This window comes from Cryptomeria japonica, chromosome 10, assembly GCF_030272615.1.
Source record: "Cryptomeria japonica chromosome 10, Sugi_1.0, whole genome shotgun sequence".
Lineage (NCBI taxonomy): Eukaryota > Viridiplantae > Streptophyta > Pinopsida > Cupressales > Cupressaceae > Cryptomeria > Cryptomeria japonica.
The window spans coordinates 432,849,505-432,873,062 of NC_081414.1; the positions used below are offsets into that span (position 1 = coordinate 432,849,505).

Consider the following 23,558-nt stretch of genomic DNA (forward strand, 5'->3'; position numbering starts at 1 on the left):
CGTCTTCATCAGATGAAGATGAGATATATGTCTCTTCTTCCCCCATCTCTGCCTCTTCCTCAGAGTTGTCATCTTCCTCCCCTCCATCTTCCGTGCTCCTTGTAGGTTCTTGCCTTGCTTTCTTCCGGGGTGTCTCTGTGGGTACTACTGTAAAAGTGTCTAGGTGTAACCAATAGTACATGGCTGGCTTGTAGGGCTCCACCCGATTCGAGGCCACAAAAACTCCTCTATATTCCAGCGCCACCTGGGTTCTCAATGCTTCCAAGAAGAGGGCAATGATATGATGGGGCATGTACAGGGTTTTGTGTTTAAGGAGCATGGCCTCCTTTATCCGGCTGGAAAGGGCCCGACCCCAGTTGTATATTTTGCCGTTGCTCAGTCTGTACATGAGGCGTAGCATCCATATGGCAACACCGGAGGCTCGGCTTGCTGCTGTTAGCCTACTCTTCAGGACATCCACAACGCATCTCCACTCTGGTGAGGTGATGTAGGATTTTTTCAGGCCCCTTCTATTACTATTCTGCCACAAATTGTCCCATTGCTCTTCTGTCAGCGTATTACCACAGATGTGTTCCAGTAGCCGCTTCTTCTCTTCTGTAGACATTCTTGCTGATGGTTTCATAGCTGAATCACCGTTACTTGGAATTCCGAAAACCTTCCTGAACTCCTTGGGTGCATAAGAAATGACCACCGTTTGTCCCAAATAGTCGATTACTGATCTATGCTTATCCCGCTCATATCCATGGACCATGGCACGCAGAATGGGTTCAAATTCTTTTAAATTGAAGATAGGCATAAAAATCATTTTGTCAACCTCTACTCTCCTCAATGAATTTTTCAGGGGGTGATCCTCCTCATTGCTTTCCCACCACCTTCTACACTCACTTCCAACAACTCCTTCAAACGTGAGGTTCTCCACCGTTACCTGTTCTTGTGCTTTCTCTTGGCTTTTCTTGCTGGTTCTTGGAGTGGCCATTGGTTGCTTGTTAGAAGTACGGGCCTTGTAATTTATGTCGTAACTTCCCGTTCTAGGGTTGCCGTGACTCCCTTTCACCATATTGGCATATTGTGCCTTGCTGGCATATGCTTCTCCTTTATTGTGCAACTATAGTGGTGGACCCCTTTGTGGCTTTGAACACCTTCGCTGACGTCTACACTGCGGGGGTGATGGAACAAGTTTATCCCTTCACTGCGTATGCTGCAACTAAGTCTGTGTACGCTGTGGCCTTGAAGACAGTCTCCGCGCCCGCGGCTAAGGCATACACCTAGGCCTTGCGCTGCGTACGCCTTGGCTCTGTGCTGTGTACGCCTTGGCTCGCGTACACCCCCTTTGCCTTTGCGACCGCTTCCTCGTACGCCCTTCGCGCCACCGTGTTGTCCTCAATTTTTGATTTCAAAAATTGGACTATCACATGGAAATTTTTGTTAAAAAATGAAAAATTTTACTCTATGGCATGCTTCCCGAGGCAAAAATTTGCCCCATCCTTGGACTGGATCGATCGTTGATCCATCCCCAAGCTACGTTTCGAATTTCGTCGCGTTTGGAGTCCGTTTGCTATGTTTTTGCTTCAATGTAGGGGAATTTTTCGACGATTACCAGTAATTGGTAATTTGTTTTTCAAAACTCCCTTGAAGCTTTTAGTCTTGTAGGGGAATTTTCCTCCAATTGCGAGTTTTTGGAAAATTGGTAAAAAGGGTTTTAAAACCCCCTTTACTAGTAGAATGACTTTTAAGTGTTTTGTAAAACTTGTAAATGGGTTTTTAAAACCCCTTTACATGTTTTTATGACTTAAAGTTATTTTTATTTTTAAATAGAACTTGTAAATGGGATTTTAAAATCCCTTTACATGTTTTAAGTAAAATCACTTGTAAAGGGAATTCTATTTCCCTATTACTAGTAATTTAACTTGTATTTCCTTTTCTAAAACCCGAAATTTGCCTTAGAGGCAAAAATATGAACATTTTGAAAACTTGTTGTTTCATTTCTAAAACCCGAAATTTCTCCCATGCCTTTGCAAACTGATTTGGGTTCGAATTTTTTGGAGGAAAGATAGGGATTCCTTCCAAATGTAGATTTGCTGCAACTTTGAAGGATTCAAACCCTTGTTCTATGCATCTATCAAACTGATTTTCGCCATTTGTCTTCTTCAACGTTTTTTTTTTCTGAATCTTGCATTCATGCCATTTGCCATGGTTTGGAGGTTCAAATCTACCCATTCCTAAGGCGTTTTTGATTCAATCATAAATGCGTTGGATTCCAAACTTCATTCAAACCGTTTTATGCGCATTTTTGGTAATCGATTTGCAAAAACGCCCTAAAAACCAGTCACGTTTTTTGCAAGTTTCGCACCTTTCTCATTCAAGGTATGCTTTCAATCCTAAATCATTTTTGCTTTCTCTTGTATTTAATGATGAATCAAATCATTTTCGAACTACTTCCTTGGCATTTTTCATGGCATTTTTATAGCAAATCGGTTTTTCTTTGGTCACCATGCGTGGCTAAGTTTCTTCCTTTGTTTAAATTCTATTTAAAGGGTTTCATCTTCCATGTTTGGTTGACTCTACAAGCTTGGATCTCTCCTCATCTTTGCAAGGTAATTTTTATTTTTGTATTTCTTTCTTGTTTCTTTCCTTGCATTTTCTTGATTAAGTTTAGTTTTGTTCATGTTCATATTGGGTTTATGAGAGGAAATTCCCCATTTTACAAAGAAATTTGTAAAGTAAAAGTTGTTCTTCCCCTTTGAAAATTCTCCTCCTTTACTTGCATTCGGGTTTTAGAAACCCAATTGCAAGTAAGAGGAAAATTTGTGTTCTTCCTTTTTTTGGACAAAGACTTAACCTTCTTTGATCCAAAAGATCAAGTTTCAAAACAAGAAAAATATGTTCTTCCCAATATGTTCTTCCCAATTTGCAATCTTCCCAACTTGCAAAGAAATTTGCAAGTGTGAAAAGTTCTACCTCAAGATGTGTTCTTCCCTTTTTGGACAAAGACTTAAGCTTCTTTAGTCCAAAAATCAAGTTTCAATGACGAAAAAATCAAGTTCTTCCCAATTTCGGGTTTTGAAATCCGGATTGCAAGTTGAAGGTTCTTCCCATTTTGGCATGACAAAGTTCCAAGTGATCTTCCCGAAATTCATTTTTACCTATCCGCTTCCAATTCCCTCATCCGTACTTATCATCTTCGTCATTTCCCGCATGCCTAAATACCTTTTTTTCGTCCATTCCTTCGATTTTCAGTTTGTAAATAAGTTTGCATTTGGATTTAGAAAACCAATTGCAAATGTGTTCTTCCCAACTTCCAAACTGAAAATTCATTCTCCTTCCATTTATTCATGCTTCGTGTTTTGCAAGTATAATTGCATTCGGAATTTAAAACCCGCGTACACCCTTCGTGCCACCGTTTCGTCGTACGCCCTTCGCGCCACCGCTTACCTTCGTGCCTTCGCGTACACCCTTCGCGCCACCGCTTCCCTTCGCCCCTTCGCGTACATATTTCGCGCCTTCGCGTACGCCCTTCGCGTACGCTCCAACTGCTGAATCAAAACCCTCTAATATATTTTATTGGCTTCATAGGAGAAGCAAAGAGGGTACAACCAGCCTGGGAATGGTATGGCCAGCATTAAAAGCACAATAATTGCTGGAAAATGTTCACCAATCTATTCCAATCTGCTCAAATGTGCTGTAGATGATTTATTCTTGCTGAAAGTATGAATTTTCCTCCAGATATTGGCCCCAAATGACCTCAAAGAGGATTCCTTCAATACAAAGGTGAATGGATTTTCGGCCACACATTGAATAAGGGTGAGAGTTTTTGTTCTCAACCTGAAACGCCAATCAAGCTTGCTGCTGCAGAGCTCTCCAGGGAAGAAATTGTCAAATATCCAATGAATAATAAATAAAATGCTGCCCCCAATGTCTTTTAAACATTCCTCAAACCCTAATTGGAATTTGGGGTTAGGGTTGTATTCTTGGCATCAAAAAACATGTTAAAATGTTTCTTCTTATTAAAAAATAACTTCCCCTAAGTGGTTTGACCCATTGAGGGTCTAAATCCTCATTAAAAGTGGCCATATTATTAAGTTATAACGTTATAACTTCTAGAGAAATGTGCCAAGGGGCGTTTTATAATTCATCATTAACTTTTATTAATTTCCTTTTTAATAAAGTTACTTTATAATTTTACTAATTATAGAAAAAGTAACTTTATAATGAATTATTATAAAGTCTATGTAACCTAAGCTCACCAAGGACAAAAAGTGGCTAAGTATAGACTCCTCTTGGTAAAGCCAATCATCCCCTAGCCTCTGTAATTGCCTGCGGAGATGGCTAACAGGCAAAAATATGCAACTGAGTGATCACAGGTAAAATGGGGACATTACATGTCTTCAGACTTAAATTTTTATTACCAGCCCTCTACTTGCACCCAGATTTGGCCATCTTGACCTTGGAGAGGTAAAATACATCAAAGGCAATCATTTCATATGGTTGCAACTACTTCAAAATGCTGATTCATGTTAGTTGCAGGTTGTCTACAGACTTTTGGGCAATCATTGTTGACTTGGAAGGTGTATTCGGACTTTGAAATTTGAAAATCAAACTTATCTACACTTCTTTCCAAGTATTTCCAGGCTTGTGGTATACTTCCGGACCCCATTTTTGACATTTTACTGAGTAGACCAGGTTGTCTTCAGACTGAAACTTCATTTCCACCTGTTAATTTTAGATCAGACAGATAGCAATAACAGAAAACCAATACAAGGAACACAAAAGACACCAGAATACCCTGGGAAAACCTCCCTCTTGGAGGTGAAAAACCCAGCAATTAATCTCAGATCTTATTAGACAAAATCAGTATGTCTTTACAAATTTGCTTCAACACTTGAAGCACTTAGAACAGCTGTATATGCATAGTAGAGTGATGAATCCAAACTAGGGCACAACAGTACAATGAACTTATCTGCAATATGCTTGAATGCTGATCAAGGAAGACAGATCATGAACACCATTTGCTGATAATGGAGAAGATTCACTGCCTCTGAATGGATTCGCTTTTCCTAAAAGGTAGTTTGCTGTCCTTAGGAGATGATTCACTGTCCTCGGAAATGATTCGGTGATCTTTGAGGGTTCGCTGTCTTTGGGAAAGACTTCGCAAACCTTAAATGATAGTTCGCTGTCCTTAGGAATAGTTTGCTGATCACTGCTGAAGGAGATCGCTGAATGAATGAATGTATTCGTTGATTGTGTATTATGCATGATTGAGACTTGTATATATATGTGTCTTAGCCACCTTATTTGACTTAGGTCGGCTTACAAGGGGAGCAATAAATTACAATAAAATGCTTTAAGTCTGGTGCCCAATATAGGGTCAGCCCCATCAACACGTTTCAATACAATTTATATTTAATGCACATAAATTGTGACTAAGGTCGATAGGTCAATTAGTCACCTACAAGTGCTAGGTCGGCCCTAGAAGGGATTCGACCTAGCTACAACATCAACACTCCCTCTTAGTTAGGGAGGAGACCTTCTCAAGATCTGAGTCACAGTGACCACCACCATGGCTACTCTCAGAGGGTGGGTCCATCATGGCTACTCCCATGGATGGAAAACAAATGAACACAAGTGCCTATCATGTAAACGTGATGCCGTCATCTCAACATGATGTTCACCATGGCTACTCCCAAAGGGTAAATAAACACAAGTGCCAAGTCATGGAGTCTTTCACATGACATTCACCATTCCTACTCGCAGAGGGTGGATCCACCATACCTACTCGCAGAGGGTGGAACAAGGGCTTTCACCTCAAAATTCTCTTGCAAAGAAGAATGCATTAACAAGGGCTTGCACCTCAAACTTCTCTCGTAGAGAAGAATGCATTATGATACATCTCAGGAAATCACTGATGCTGAGACTCCTTCTTAGCAAGGACTTCATTCTCCACAACTCCAAGCTTGTCTCGAAAATGCGCAAACTTCACTTTGGCAAGGGGCTTGGTGAGAATGTCAGCCGTCTGCTCCTCAGTGCAAATGTATCTCAACTGAACAACATTCCTCAGTACCATATCTCTGATGTAGTGGTATTGAATCTCAACATGTTTAGATCTGTCATGGAACATTGGATTAACCGAATGCTTCACACAGCTTTGGTTATCACAATGAATAGTAGTAGGCTCCAAGGATTGCCCGAACAATCCTGCAAGGAGTTTCCGAAGCCACACTGGTTCGCGAGCTGCCACACATGCTGCAATGTATTCTGCCTCTGCGATGCTCAGTGCCACTGAAGGCTGCTTCCTGCTAGACCATAGACCAAGAAATCATAGTAGAACCCAAATTGAAGCAACAACCAGAGGTGCTCTTTCGATCAGTTACACTTCCTGCCCAATCAGAATCAGAGTAGCCTTCTAAACTCAGGTTCACACCAGAAGGGTATTTCAAGCCATATCCAACTGTGCCACGCAAGTATCTCAAGATGTGCTTGGCTGCAACTAGATGTATTTGTCTCGGTTCACACATGAACTGACTAAGTGCACTCACATCATAGCAAATATCCGGTCTAGTGTTAACTAGATACATCAAGGATCCAATCAACTGCTTGTACATAGTAGGATGCACAAGATCTGAACTAGTTGCAACTTCCCTCAATTTCTTCAAGTTAGTTCCATTGGAGTAGGCATAGACTTGCAATCTAACATTCCAAACCTCTTTAAGATATCAATGGTATGTTTCCCTTGATTCAAAATAATCTCATTTGGCCTTTGCCATACTTCCAAGCCTAGAAAGAAATGCATGAGACCTAGGTCCTTCATCTCAAATTCAGGATTCAACTCCTTGCATCTAAGGATGAGATGATCTTCCCTAGTAACAAATAGGTCATCAACATATAGTACCAAAATTAACATTTCACCATTGAATACCTTGAAGTAGAGTTTCAGATCAACATCATTCTTGCAAAAACCCAAACCTACTAAGTATTTGTCAATTCTTTCATACCATGCACGAGGAGCCTGTTTAAGACTGCACAATGCTTTCTTCAATTTTCTCACATGAGACTCCTTCCCATGAATCACAATTCAGGTTGCTCAATGTAGACCTCTTCCTCAATCACACCATTGAGAAAAGATGTCTTCACATCCATTTGATGTAGCTTCCATCCCTTAGCTGCAACAATGGCAATGATGGTCCTGATGGAAGTATATCAAGCAACTAGAGCAAATGTTTCTTCATAATCTATCCCTTCTTTCTGAGAGAAACCACGAGCCACAAATCTAGCCTTGTATTTCTCAATGCTTCCATCAGCTGCATGCTTAATCTTGAATAGCCACTTGGAAGATACAACTGACTTTCCCTTAGGTCTAGGCACAATGTCCCAAACATCATTCTTAAGGTGGATTGGTATTCTTCATCCATAGCATCTTTTCATACTTGCTGATTGGAAGCTTCCTCAACACTGAAAGGTTTAGACTCAATAATGTTACACATCAATGCAACATAGCTAGAGAATTTATGAGGTCTTTTACTTTCAGGTCTTTTACTTTCTCTGAATGTGCCTCTAGGAGCCGCAAACTGTTCTGTCTCCTGCATAGTGTTCCTTGCCCAAAGAGGTCTCTTTCGATTCACAACAATGTCTCTAGGCCCATCAGTAGGATCCAAAGGTTCAATTGGATCATCTTCTGCTATAGTTTCAGTAGACTCCCTCTGAATCTCAGGAGCATGATCAATGTCCATGACTTGAGGATTTTCATGAACTTCATCATCTATCTCCATGCATGAACCGTTGGATTTTCTGAATGAAACATCTTCCTCAAATGCAACATCTCTGCTAACCTCTATATACCTCTGACCTGGAATGTAGATCCTGTAGGCTTTGGAGGTTTCACAACCACCAAAGGAGTGTCGATGCTGGATGAAGATGAAGCCATTATGACCAGACATGAAACTAGGGTTTCTGCAAACACGAAAATACCTTGAAAAGCTATCGGGAGATCAAATTGCCTTGAAAGAAAGTGCTCGTTCAAATCGCCTTTGAACTCTAAAATGCTCTGGAAATTCGCTCGTTTGAATGCTCGATCTCTGTGTGAGGAAAAATAACTTAACCTTTTCCCATTTAGAGCCGTTAACCCTAATTGCTGAAATGAAGAGGAAGTGACTGGAGTTGTCTTTTGCTTCTTTCTGATTTGAGACTTCATTGAGGTTTGCTCCTTGTTGCTTTGGGCTTGACAAACAATCTCTTGCGAAGTGACCAAACTTGTCCCATCTGAAGCATTGAATTTGGGATAGATCTATCTTATTCTTCTTTGAATCAGGAGCAGATTCAGATCTTTGATCTCTATGCCTCTTGAAGTTGCCTTTCTTCCTATTTCCTCCTTTCTTCTTGACGGTCTGGGTAGCAAGAACATGAGAGTCTTCACCATGAGAGCTTTTGATGATTCCTCTTGCAGCTAGTCTTGATTCCTCTTGAATGCAATCAGCACGAAGGCGGTCAAACTTGGGAAATTTGGATCTCCCACTTATGCCTTGGATAAATGGCTCCCAAGAGTGAGGAAGGCAATTTAATGCAAGCATGACAAGATCCTTGTCCACAACTTCATCTCCAATGGCGCTGAGCTGATCTCTCAAATCTGAAATCTTCATGAAGTAGGTGATGACAGATTCTCCTTTCATCATCTTGACATGATGAAGTTGCTGTCTTAACGCAAGTGCTCTACTTGTGCTCTTGATCTCATACATCCCTTCCAATGCCTTGAACATATCTCCGGTTGAAGACATCTTGGAGATGATAGGAACAAGATGATCTTTCACGGAGTCGATCATAATCTTCTTGGCTTTGACAACATTCTTCTTGAACTGAAGTAATTCATCTTTATCTTTTGGTACAGGCTGTTCCTTTCCTTGCACAAACTGCAGAAGGTCATTTTCTTCGAGGGTGACAAGGATTCTAAATTTCCAAGAAGTGAAATTCGAGGCTCCTTCAAGTTTGTCTTCAACTTTCAAATCGTACACCATCTTTGTTGATACATGATAGCCTCGGTAAGATAAATGATTGAATGAGAGATAAATGAAGTCTCTCATTCAATCATCTATCTCATCGATAGACTATGATAAGACTTCAGATATCATTCCTTTGTCTGATGATTATTATAATTACTCTTCGATATGTTATTTTCATTTTATCTTATATCAATAATCGTATGCATGATATTCGATCTAGCTGTGATTATATCCCTCAATTCATATATATAACCTTGCATATAAATCCCGGTTAACAATCGGGTTCTTAACCAATGCCTAAATACCGATTAACATCGGTTACAAATCGTAATGCACAGCACACCGATTGGTATCGGGTTTATTGTTAATTGCATACACACCAATTGGTATCGGTTAATTCGATTATGGTTTGAAGAGGCACAATCAAGTAATATCTTGATCGGTCATGTCTAATAGACATGACCGGTCAAGGTATTGCTTGATCTCCTCTATTTGCATATATATATCGATCGGTGAAATGTGGGAAGAACATCGAAATTATTAAATGCTCTTTCTCCATCTGCAACATACCATATAATAATCAGATTTATTATATTGTGAATTGACAATTACATGAAAGATACAATAACATTATATATCTTGCTCATTGAATAGAAAATTGAAATACATTTACAATCTTGAATGCTGGAAATGGCATGAAGAAGGTGAAGTAGGAGAGCTTCTATCACACAGTCTGCTTACAATCGAATCAACCTTGGCTCTGATACCATGTTAATTTTAGATCAGACATATAGCAATAACAAAAAACCAACACAAGGAACACAAAAGACACCAGAATACCCTGAGAAAACCTCCCTCTTGGAGGTGAAAAACCCAACAATTAATCTCAGATGTTATTAGACAAAATCAGTATGTCTTTACAAATCTGCTTCAACACTTGAAGCACTTAGAATAGCTGTATATGCACAGTAGAGTGATGAATCCAAACTAGGGCACAGCAGTACAATGAACTTATCTGCAATATGCTTGAATGCTGATCAAGGAAGACAGATCATGAACACCATTTGCTGATAATGGAGAAGATTCGCTGCCTCTGAATGGATTCGCTGTCCGTAAAAGGTAGTTCGCTGTCCTTAGGAGATGATTCGCTGTCCTTGGGAAAGACTTTGCAGACCTTAGATGATAGTTCCCTGACCTTGAATGATAGTTCGCTGTCCTTAGGAATAGTTCGCTGATCACTGCTGAAGGAGATCGCTGAATGAATGAATGTATTCGCTGATTGTGTATTATGCATGATTGAGACTTGTATATATATGTGTCTTAGCCAACTTATTTGACGTAGGTCGGCTTACAAGAGGAGCAATAAACTACAATAAAATGCTTTTAAGTTTGGCGCCCAATATAGGGTCAGCCCCATCAACACGTTTCAAGACAATTTATATTTAATGCACATAAATTGTGACTAAGGCCGATAGGCCAATTAGTCACCTACAAGTGCTAGGTCGATCCTAGAAGGGATCTGACCTAGCTACAACATCAACACCAGCCACGTAGTTGTTCCCAGATGTGACCATTTCTGAGTTTTGAGGGGCAAAATTAATTCAAATGCAAGCATGTGACATGGCTGTGACTACTTCTAGCCGCTGATTTTGATTATTTTCGGAGTATCTTCAAACTTTTTATTATTAAATGCTCTTTCTCCATCTGCAACATACCATATAATAATCAGATTTATTATATTGTGAATTGACAATTACATGAAAGATACAATAACATTATATATCTTGCTCATTGAATAGAAAATTGAAATACATTTACAATCTTGAATGCTGGAAATGGCATGAAGAAGGTGAAGTAGGAGAGCTTCTATCACACAGTCTGCTTACAATCGAATCAACCTTGGCTCTGATACCATGTTAATTTTAGATCAGACATATAGCAATAACAAAAAACCAACACAAGGAACACAAAAGACACCAGAATACCCTGAGAAAACCTCCCTCTTGGAGGTGAAAAACCCAACAATTAATCTCAGATGTTATTAGACAAAATCAGTATGTCTTTACAAATCTGCTTCAACACTTGAAGCACTTAGAATAGCTGTATATGCACAGTAGAGTGATGAATCCAAACTAGGGCACAGCAGTACAATGAACTTATCTGCAATATGCTTGAATGCTGATCAAGGAAGACAGATCATGAACACCATTTGCTGATAATGGAGAAGATTCGCTGCCTCTGAATGGATTCGCTGTCCGTAAAAGGTAGTTCGCTGTCCTTAGGAGATGATTCGCTGTCCTTGGGAAAGACTTTGCAGACCTTAGATGATAGTTCCCTGACCTTGAATGATAGTTCGCTGTCCTTAGGAATAGTTCGCTGATCACTGCTGAAGGAGATCGCTGAATGAATGAATGTATTCGCTGATTGTGTATTATGCATGATTGAGACTTGTATATATATGTGTCTTAGCCAACTTATTTGACGTAGGTCGGCTTACAAGAGGAGCAATAAACTACAATAAAATGCTTTTAAGTTTGGCGCCCAATATAGGGTCAGCCCCATCAACACGTTTCAAGACAATTTATATTTAATGCACATAAATTGTGACTAAGGCCGATAGGCCAATTAGTCACCTACAAGTGCTAGGTCGATCCTAGAAGGGATCTGACCTAGCTACAACATCAACACCAGCCACGTAGTTGTTCCCAGATGTGACCATTTCTGAGTTTTGAGGGGCAAAATTAATTCAAATGCAAGCATGTGACATGGCTGTGACTACTTCTAGCCGCTGATTTTGATTATTTTCGGAGTATCTTCAAACTTTTTGGAGCCATTTTCAGACTTTCAGAGGGTGTATTCAGATTTAAGAATAAAAAAATCAGACTTCAATACACCATTTTTTGAGTATTTTCAGACATTGGAGGACGTATTCAGATTTTGTCTTCAGAAAATCAGACTTTTATTACAACTTTGATATAAAAAACTGGTCACTTTCTAAGTGTTTTCAGACCTCCAAGTGATATTTCCAGACCTGGGTATACGATTTTGGGCTCAAATACTTGATTTTCTGAGTTTCCAGACCTGGGTATACGATTTTGGGCTTCTGACTTATTTATTGCAATCAGACTTATCCTAAGTCTGAAAATAAGGTTTTCTTGAGAAGAATTTTCCAGATTTCAATCCAGACCTTCACATTTTCTAGAATTGGTGTTACAATTTTCTAATTGGAATCTAAGTTAAATTGATTGTTCAGATTACCTATCACAAGTTGGGACAAATGTTGGGAAGAAAGTCCCTATGGGGTTTGGATTTCCACTCCATCGAATAGTGATCAAGTCAAACAAAATTTCAAGGATAGTGAGTCCTGACGAGGGTCAGATTTCCACTTGAGGACAAAATTACAAAGGAAGGGACGAATCAATTCAAATGAAGATCAATAACGAAGTTGTTTAGATAGGCATCAAATTTCCACGAAGTGAAAGAATGGACAGGGATAATGCGGATGTTTTGTGGACTGATTCGTCATGTGGATGGATTTCCCATCAAGGTTGAAATCAAGTTTATCACATTGGTGTTTGATTCGATACTTATTAGTTTTGCAGGATTGCTACAAGGAAGGAAAGCACGATGATCAAGGCTTGAGGTGAAGGAGGATGCATATTGCAAGGGAACTCAAATAATGCGGATAAGGAAGATCAACACTTCAAAGATTGGATGAGGATTTCGGGACAAAGATTCTGGAAGGCGAAGATGCAAACTAGATCAAACATGAAAAAAGCTTCACCTTAATGGTGAACAAATGAAGGAAGGCAATTAGGAACTACATCAAGAAATTTCAATACCAAAGTGCATCAAGGAAGGAAATATTTCAGATTTCCAAGATTGGGAAAATTGGGAACAGTTCATGGAATTCCCTAACATAAGAATGAAATGCAAAGTATCACAAGGAATTCCAAGCATCACGAGGAATGTCCAAAGATAAGTTAGTCTACAAGGCAGGCTAAGGTGGCATCCCAGTCACCATTCGTCCAATCAAAGGGGTACCAAGTCAGCATTCATTCAAGGAGGGAATAAGTGACACATGGCACTACATGAAATATTATTTATCTTACTTACCCTCGTTTGTCATTGGCCAATGCAATGGTGGTTGTAACAAACCCTAATTAAGGTTTTATCTTGTAATCTTGACCCTTGATCTTGAATCAATATGAGCCATTCATTTCTTTTGAGGCTCTATATAAACCCCATTGCCTCTCATTTGTAAGGGAGAGATTTTTGAGAATTGTAGGTCATTTAAAGTTGCAATACATCTTATCTTAGTTACCAAATTGGAATTGAAATTGGAATTTGGTATGTGCGTATGGTACGTTAGTTTTGTAAAATTTTCTTTGAGGTTGGGTACATTCTAGGTACATTTTTACTAAAAACATAAAAATCATAAATTTATACATATTTGTAGCCTAAAAACATGAATTAAGCTCAAACTATCATAAATATATACATATTAGTAGCCTAAAAACATGAATTAAGCTCAAAATATTTGTGAACAATTGCCTTTTTGAGAGCTTTCCAACGATATATGATAATTGAAAATCCAACGGTCGGATCAAAAGTTATGACCCCAAGAAGTTGTACTACCAAAATCCACAAAATTCTAAAATATCTTCTTGAGCAGGAAAACGGATGGTTAGATTTATGGCGCCCGATGGGAGTTACACTTTCTAGAATATACTAGGGCAGTTAACATTTTGGATAAATAAGACAAATGGGGTTTTTTCAAAAGATAGTTCCAGTAGTGCAAATTTAGGCTCTTGCTTGCAGATCATTGTAATGAGAAAGCCCATGTGGCTGTAGCATGTTATTTTCTGAATGTTGTAATTTCATTTCATTGAGGTAATAGAAAACAAGTGTTTCTTTCTTGCATTTTCTTGTCTATCAGATCATTGTGATGAGAAAGCCCATGTGGCTATAGAATGTTATTTTCTTAATGTTGTAATTTCATTTCATTGAGATAATAGAAAGCAAGTGTTTCTTTCTTGCATTTTCTTGTCTATTGCCCTGTTTTTGTTGTGTGTTTGTGTTTGTAAGGGGAGTACCCTTCATCATATTGTCTCTTGGTTGGCCGTTCAACTTTAAATATTATTAAAGTTTTATAGGTTAACATATTAAATTTGAAGCTTGTAGGCCTCTCCCTTTTCTAAATTAATTTGCAAGGAAAAGCCAAAAAAAAATGCAATGAAAACCTGGGTATTTCATGTCTCCAATTTTGTGCCCTAAACCGCCACCAATAATTGCCAATCATGTGCTCAAATGCAAAATCATAAAAAGTTTTTAACATTAGGTGTGATTTTTTTATATTGATTTAGGTGAGTTTTTCATGAAAAATCCCGAGTTTATATCAAAAATCTCCATGAGTTTTATAAAATATTGTCGGTAACTCACTGCTGTTTTTGACTTGCGAATTTGTGAGTTCTCAGCAATTTTTTTATTTTTAGTCCACATAATATGTAGGAGTTTGATATATTTTATAGTTGAATATGGGAAGATTGGACTGTGGCATGAAGAAACTTACTACTAGGATCAGAAGTTTCTCAATATGTAGCAGAAACTTTGAAATTCTACAAATCTTGCTTCAATTGATCATGCAAAGATATTTGAAATGATCCTATTAAGCAGCTTGCCAATTTTTAAGCGGCATTTCTCCAAGATTTTGGGACAGGGGGACATAGTTTCAGGGACAGTAAATTTTTTCCTGAATTTCAAGGATGGTGTGGGGAAACTTAAACAAACTACAATAAGATGAAATTTTGAAAAGGAAGGAAAATGTGTCAAATTTTCAATGACAGTCATCCCCCCGTTTACCTTTTTAGAGGTTTTTAGCATTTGTTCCTTAAATTCTTATGTTTCTGTAAATTTTTATGCACACATAATGCAAGCTGTTCAATTCTGAAAAAATGAGGTGTCCCCACCTAATTTCAAAGTACCTGGGACAGCAGGGATATTGGGGACATCACTTGGACCCTTGTGGATGTGTTCCCATAGAATACTGCTTCAAAGTCATTACATTGCTGCAACAGTGAATATTTTATTGTCATATAACACCAGGCAATGTACACCTATTCTCTACTTAAAGTTGCAGCAATTCTTGCTCATATGCAGAACATAGTATCTGAATTGATACAAAAATGTTTGTGCTCAAATTCAAGCTACTTAGGGAGTTTCACAAAGGAATCCATACAAGAATTACTTTATCTTACAGATTTTTTGTAGAAGAACACTCAATGTAATCATAACCAGATGTTTTCCAGGGTATTAGTTTTTGCTTGACAGACAGTTTCTGCATATGCTTTACTTATACAAATATCCTTCATTATTTATCTTCAGTTGTCACATAGTATCATATTTATTCTTTTAACACCAGCTTTCCTGTTTATTATATGATCTTTTCTGCTACAGACAGATGGTTTTCACATTTGAATATGTCAAGCTGCTAATAGGCTCTCTGTGGCAATTAAGTTCAAAAATATATAGAAATAGGTAGTATTTTAAAGCATTGGCTTTAGAGGATTCATTGTGGTTTGCAATATTGTATCATGTCATAAAATAGTACTAAGTTTTTTTTTTTGTTTAAGTAAAGATAAATTAAGACTTGGCAACAATAAACTTCATTTTTATTATATTGATGGGGCTGCTACCCCATTTTATTCATTGCTTCAGTCATTGGATTTTTCAGGGTTGTGGTTTCTTTCCATCTAGATTTATTTCTTGCTCTCTTGTTGGTTGCAGAATGTCTTTATTGATGAGCCACATATGAAGATTGAGGATATTGATTTTTTTACCAAGCATTTGGTTCTGACTCTCCGAAAAGGACGAATTCCTGGAGTTTGCTCTGTGGAGTTGCCATTGCCTCTTGATTTGATGGTGAGAATCTTGGCTATTGATTTATAGATGTTGAATTCTTAAATGTATGTTAGTGTTTGACTTGAAGGTAGATGTCGACTTTGGAGTTTGTGCACTGAATGTTCCACTGCCTAGTAATTTGAAGCAATGTATTTCCAGTAGGATTATGAAGGTTTCGAAATTTTATATGTTAGAATTTTGTAAACACAATTGGAATGCTTTCATTGTTTTGAAATACCAGAATTTACAGATGAAATTCTTGCACGGATTTGGATAATTTATTGCATCATTTAAGTTCATAAATGTAGAGTTTATTGATATCGTCCAACGATCTGTGCGTGGAAATAGTCTACTAGATGTCATTCTTTTTATTGTTTGCAACTCATTAGATGCATTTGGTACAAAATTTTGAGTCACCAAGTATTCAGGTGGATAGTTTACTGATTCATCGATTTGAAATATATAGCTGACACAAAATAGAATCCTCTAAATCACCAGTCACATATCTTGATGGGAAATATGCTGAGATAAGGGCTGGTAGAAGATAACCATAGAGGATGGTGTAGGCTAGCAATTCAACTTCTCTGCAGAAAGGTAAACTTTACTTACTAAGAAAAAAATGCAAGAAGAACAAAGGTTGTCAAGGTTAGAACTTAGAATATTATACAAAGTTTGTGATATCTCAGTAAGCAATGTCCCTATTAGCCCTTGTTACTTGAAATATAGGCAGCAGTAGGTGGGTCTATGATTGCTTTAAGGGGGACTTTATGGTATCTTGGGGGCTTGCTTGCATTGTGTGCTGTTCTTTGGAGATAGGCTGTCTTGAAGGGTTTTGTAATATATTCTGCTCTTGTACTTTGCTGCTGTCTATTATCTTTCCATTTAGCCATATCATTGATAACATACATTGCATCTAGATGTGTTCTTTAACAAGGGACATGCATTTAATAGAGTGATGCAATAACATCTTAGCGTTCCTTGACTCATGTCATGCAAAAATATATCTTTAGTATATGTTTGTCTTTTGCAGATTTCCCTTCCTGCTGCAGATCTTGTATTATTAGTGGAGATCCATTTTCCTGCCAAATACCTCTAGGTACTCACACAGAGGTACAAACAGTTATCAACGTGTGCAGTTCCACATAACACTCTTTGAAGCCTCCAAATTGAAATAAGATTATTGTAATAAGACTTTGAATATGTTCTTGTGTTGTGAGTTATGGCATGTTCTGTTTATAGATAGCAGCCTCACGTAGATTGTGCACCAATATATTTGAATTTTGTGCCAACTTGTAAGATCCCCCAATTTGTATAATCGGTCCTAGGGAGGATCATTGGACATAATCACATATTTGTGGTTTGCACCTTCTTGTGATAGCAAAGTATCCCTATAAAAGGATGATTCAATTGATGAAGAGTAGTGAGGAGGATGGATGAAACAGATTGAAAATCAGACATAGAGAAGAGTGTGAATCTTGGTTTGGACTTTCCTTTTGTACATGGATCTGTTATAACCTAAGTCACCAGGTTCGAATTCGAATTCGAAGTTCGACAACTTTGAAATTCGAATGAAGTTCGATGAGGGAAAAATTCTAAATGTATAAAATTCGAATTAAGTTCGCCATATGTATAAATATGCCAGATATATTCTATAAAACAACCAATCTTTCATATGGGGGATGGTTCCATATGAATTGCTAATAAGGTTTATTGTAAGTAACATCTTTATCTCATCTTATGAGTAACAGAATCACCAAATACTGGAATACCTCACTGATTGGGTAATCAATTATCATCTTCAGCATTTTTTTTCTCATCCTAATTGAGGGTTCTAACAGACATAAATATCCTGAAGAAAGAACGGGTTAATGGGTTTTAATCAAAGAAAAGACAGAAGAAGAAGGCCAAAAATTAAAAAAAAAAAATTAAAAAAAATTGAAGTTCGGCGAATTTCAACGAATTTTTTTTTGAAGTTCGGCGAATTTTGAACTTCAAGGATGAAATTCGGCTGAACCTGGTGACTTAGGTTATAACTGCAGCCATATGATTCTCTCTCTCTCTCTCTATCTATCTATCTATAAAATTTGATATTCGTTGCCATCTTATGTCAGATCGTCTAAGTTCTACTTTTGTTGTGTACTTTTGCATTAAGTTAATTTTTGTTGTTGTGCTGCCTGAATAGGTTGTCTTTTATTAGACACTTATCTTTGCAGCATCAAGTGGTATTAGAGTCTAGTTTCTAAGTCATTGAAGGATGAGTGATAACCCTATAGCAGAAGTATTGTTTGATGTTGTGTGTAGGTTAACCATTGGAGAAATGGCTTACAAAGAAGGGGTGGGACGAATCAAAGAGGACAATATGATAATGAATTAGTTGACATGTTGAAAGTTATACAAGCATAGTTGGAGGTCCTTGAGACCATACAGAAGTGAGGAATACTCATAGTTGAAGATGTTTGTGAGGATGAAAGGCCATCTCATGAACCACATGCTAAAGAAGCTTCAAGTTCTGATAATGAATTAAGTCAAGAGGGTAAGTTTGCTACAACATTAGTGACAGTATGAAGTAAATCAAAACTCAATCTTCTCTATTATTCAATAAGTTTGGTTCTTGAAGATCCGTTGGATTGGATCAACAATCTAGAAAAGTATTTTGAGTTTTAATCTATAGAGGACACAAAGAGGGTCCAGTATGCCACCACCAAATCGATTAAGTCTTTGCATCTCTGGACATGAATTGCCATTGTGGGCATTTGTATCATGAAAAAAGACAACAGTGATTGGCCAGAAGAGGTCCCTTAATTGTTACCCTGGTAGGTGGAGCTGGGAAACATGACCTATTGTTATTATTTCCATTGTCTGGCCGAACATTATTCCTCCTTGGAGGAGATTGATGTTGCTGCATGTGCACACTTGGCTGAAGCTATCTTTTCATGATTGTGATATCATTGACCACCCATTGCAACAATGGATCTATTAAACTTTTCACAAGTGGTCTGATAGATCCTTCTTGATCTTTCTAGTAGTGATTATGTGATCTTCTAACTCAATTGCATTCTCTTGAGCATCTTCTAATACTATCTCAGTGGCTGTCTAGAGAAAGAAAGAGCTATTTAAAGAAAAGCATTTATGAAATAACCCAAAATAACTTTAAGGTAAAGGTTTTAAGTGAGTCAATTTCGGTGACAAGATGGTTGATCATTAGGTAAACTCCCTCTTAGATTCATATCTTCTTTCTTGGCACTTGAGTGAAGAAATAGAATATAGCCTCCTTCAATTAGCTTGAAGCGTGCTAGAGATTTGTCACTCATAGTCTCTCAATTGTTGATAGAATGAGCTTCAAGATGATGAAACAAATCAACTACATGTCCCAGCAAAGTCCTTACAAACAAGTGGACAACAACATTTTTGTGTCAAATGCCTAAGATTGCACATGCTGTTGTAAAAGCTTAAATGTGCTCATTAGGTTGTTGATGGCCATTGCCAAGGAATTTCTGTAAAGCTTGCCTTGATCTGTAAGGAAGATAATGGTATCCTAGAAGTGGTAAGGAACCAATAGTGTTTTCCAAAGGCAAAGGAGGAGGATGTGGGTTATTATTGTCACTTCCATAGTTTCCACTATTGTTGTTGGTGTTGTCACCCATTGTTTGTAATGTTTTTTTCCTAAAAGATGAGAACACTTCAAAAAGTTTTTGAGCAGTCATTGAAGAAGAACCCTCCTTTGTAGGAGGATGGAGCATTTGAAAAATACAGCTATGAGACTTACCTTTCTTTGTGATCTTGTGCAGAATTTATAAGCTAGGCTTTGTCATATCCAAGGAGGTAAAACCAGTCTTCTTGGTATGATATTAGCTTTCTTTTCCTCTTTGCCCAAGCTAGTAGCATCAATTTTCCAATGTGTGGAACTTTTGTGGTGATAAAATAACAATGCGCATTAGATTGTCCAAAATATTTTCTTGATGTTTCTCAATCCAATTCAAGTTAGGTTGTAAAATTAAATCATTGTGACCATGAATGGTCATTTGCCATGAAAATAAGGATTGCTCATTATTGGTTTCATCTTTGCTTACACTTTGTGGTATTTCTTTTTGATAAGATATACTTTTCTGAATTGATTTCTTTTGTTGCTCCACTGGTGGTGTCTTAGTGTAGAATTTATTCTTAGGTATTGATGTTTCCAAGGTTAAAGATGGCTTCTTGCAAAGATGGTGCTTGAAAAGCATTCATCCAATCTTCAAGAGGTTTGGTTAAGCCTTCCATAAAAATAATACTAAACCTCTTTTCAGAGACATCAGGAACCATTATTGATAGTATTTGGAACTTTGCCACATAGCTGTCCTTTGTGTTGTATTCTCTCAACTGAGCCAACTCCCTAAAATAAATCTTACGATTTTTTTTTTGGTCAAATCTATCAATTATCCTCTTGTTGAAATCATCATAGGAACTAATTAAATTGGGCCCTTAGGTAACTAATCCATGGTATCACCATTCGTGCTATGCCTTCCTGATGAAGGAAAGCAAATTTTATAGTTTCTTCCTCATATGTGGTGTTAAGTGAAAAATATGTATCTAACTCTTGAAACCAAGCACAAGTTATACATTTGTTTGTACCATCATAAATAGGAATGATCAACTTACCCAGTTTGAGCTGCAAATCTCTATGAGGCTAATATACATTTTGCAAGAAATGTTGGTCCAAGAACTCCATATTCATGAAAGTAAGTTGCAAAGCCATCTCCATTTTGGTTTTGTGGTTCCTCTTCTTTATGTTCCTTTGTTTCTAAGAACTTAGGTTGGAAAGGCCTACCAAAAATGGAGTCCATAGTGGTATTGTTATTTGTAGCAGCAGTAACACTTCCTTCACCTATAGGGGTTTGGACAAGCCTTGGAACATTCAGGTTCCGCATTGTTTATAATAATTTTTTTTTGAGATTTGTCATTTGTTTTTAGCGTCGACACATGTTGACAATGACATTATATTGGATATCTACCTTCTCTTCATCTATAGGAGCCTTCTTACTTGTTTCTCCCATTTCCACTTCAATTTCTTCTCCTTGATCCTGCAAATTGCTTTGCTTTTTTTTTTTGTTGATAAAATCTAACCTCTCTACCAGTAGGCTACATTAAAATTATTAGCAGACTGGCAAATCAATCTTTGATACCACTGCAATGATCTGTTTTGGAGTTTTCATTAAATATGCTAAATATTTTTTTGTATTTTTTTATCTATGCAATGTTGGAAAAATATGGAAAAATAACAGTTCTACCGAGAATCCTCAACACTTCAATGATATTACTGTGGTGGCTGTCTTTTGAGAATAATCAAATGTTGATTTGAAGAGCAATAACAACATAACACTTATAAAACTAGTGGCATGAACAATAGTTTTCAACAACAACATCCAATTGAATCCATATGAATACAGTGAATAGGATTTTATTTAAATCGGTAAAATGCTAAAACTACATCATAAAACCAAAATATTAGCCAATATTAGTAGCTATATCCCGAACTCATAGTTTGAATGCAATGATTGATGCTAAAGATAAATAAAATGCTCGGATTGATGGCTGGTCCCAAGTATATTTGGAAGGAAATTGTACGATGTTGAATGTGATGTGGTACGATACCAAAAGAACTCAGATGTGTTTGGCCTGTGGCAGATTTAACAAACTCTTTATGCTATGATGCGGACTTAGAAAGGTATGGTCATTCCTTATATGGTATGATTCTCACTAAGATTGATTTAGCTAGAATAACTCCCAATAACCGATTAGGATTTGCTTCTCAACAACGAATAGAGTAAAAACCACTAAATCCCCTAAAAATTGAATCTTAAAATTGCAATCCTCTAGCACATTGAAAGATCTCCAATTCTTTTTTATCAAACGAGAACTGCAAATGGCTTCAATATTTCAGTATAGATGCAATTCTTGGGTGGAATCACCTCAAACAAATAAGAGGGTTTTCGTCCTCCAATCCAAAATGGAAACCGAGAGGGCTTTCATCCTTCAAATTCTCTACATGAAAGGGTTTTCAACCATTGGCATGGAGATGAACACAAAGGCCCAAGCTTTGAGAAATGGGTTTGATGACAATTAACAATGGGTATCTTCTTCTTTGCCAATCTCTTCATTTGATAATCACCTTTTTAATTCGAATTCCTTTTTCTAGCATAACATTCCCTCCAAAGGTGTTCAAATATACTTTTTGAATAAAATATTACATTAGACCTACATTATTAAAATAATAATCTCTTAAGTCATCCATTAACAATGTTAGAAAAGTAAAGTTACTAGGACAATATTATATTAAATTATTTCCTTAACTTTATCCCTTAGGCTATGGAAAATAAGAAATAAGCTTTGAGTCTCCCAATTATTTTAATTATGAAAAGGGGACATGGCAGTTTACTATTGTAGATATTTCCCCCTATTTTTGCACATATTGTAAATTAATTCCTAACCTCCAAATCCTTTTAGTTTAGTCATTAAGGGGTTATTAGAATGACAATTTAATATTATGACACTTTATGTGTACACTCGTTTGTAAGTAGTAGTTTGTTGTAAGTTTATAACTATTCTCTATTTTTATTATATAACCAATTTCATGTTTAGGCTATGTTGTATGATATAATTCGGTAATCATAGATTGTCTTGAGTTTTGTATAGTAAACTATTTGAGTATTTTTGCAATCATCAATGAGTTTTCCACTTGAACTCATGTGGGTACTTGTGATTACTTGCTGAGTTTCTGTGGAAAACTTGCCAGACATAGAATACATAACCCTACTTAGCAAAAATGTGCCAAATATGTGACACACACACTAAAAAACCATGGTTTTTGGCATTTGAGCATTCTTATGCAAATTGGAGTATAAAATACAATGTTTTTTGCATTTAAAAAAATTATGATAATGGTGAGCCCTAGATCCCCATGAGGGGTGCTACCCTTGGACCTCACAAGGGGTCTTGCTCATACACTTGCCTTGACTTTGTTGGGGTTGTTAGAATAATATATCTTGACATAGTTAATGGTCAAGTTAGTAGGTAGAGGTTGTTAGACATCTAAAATGTCTACAGTCGTAGGTAATTAGAAGTAGGTGATTTCATTAATATCTATAGTGCTTTGTAATTCGTATATATTGTACTGTTTTCTTAGATAATAGACACTACAGTTTACCAGCGAATCTCTGATTTTCACATGGTATCAGAGCATAGGAAGATTTTTTTTGAAATTTTTTTAATTCTAATTTTCAATTAGTGAAAATTTTCGAAATTATTCTAGTCATTCCTCTCGAACCCGTTTAGGGTTTTCCGTTTTTTGTGAATCTCCCTGTAAGAGCTGCACGATTTTTTTTCGTGCAAGTTCTGCTCTCTGCACATTTTTTTGCGCTTGTTTCTGCTTGTGATTTAGTCTTTCCACAACGAATTTCTTCCTGGCTTGCGCGGATTTTCAATTTTATCTGCGTTTTTTAGTGGGGGCGTTCTGCAAAAAATCGTCACGCGATTTTTTGTGTCTAGTTCTTCCGTGACCGTGCGTTTTTCTTCCGTTCAAAACTTCGGCTTCCTGCGCGTGTGAGCGCGATTTTTTGCGATTTGGGTTTTCTTCTGCAAATATTGCGCGATATTTTTTGTGCGATTTCGTTTTTTAGGCAGCAACTCATTTTT

The 23,558-nt window shown here is 37.3% G+C and overlaps 1 protein-coding gene across 2 annotated transcripts in view; it reads left to right on the top strand.

The window, feature by feature from the left end:
• LOC131067560 (uncharacterized) overlaps positions 1-23,558 on the top strand; it is a 213,518-nt gene that overhangs the window by 33,827 nt on the left and 156,133 nt on the right. For both annotated transcript variants that reach the window (XM_059213045.1, XM_058002637.2), the window contains exon 6: positions 15,774-15,908. In XM_059213045.1, the coding sequence (XP_059069028.1) occupies positions 15,774-15,908 (135 nt within the window). The remainder of the gene's footprint in view (positions 1-15,773; positions 15,909-23,558) is intronic.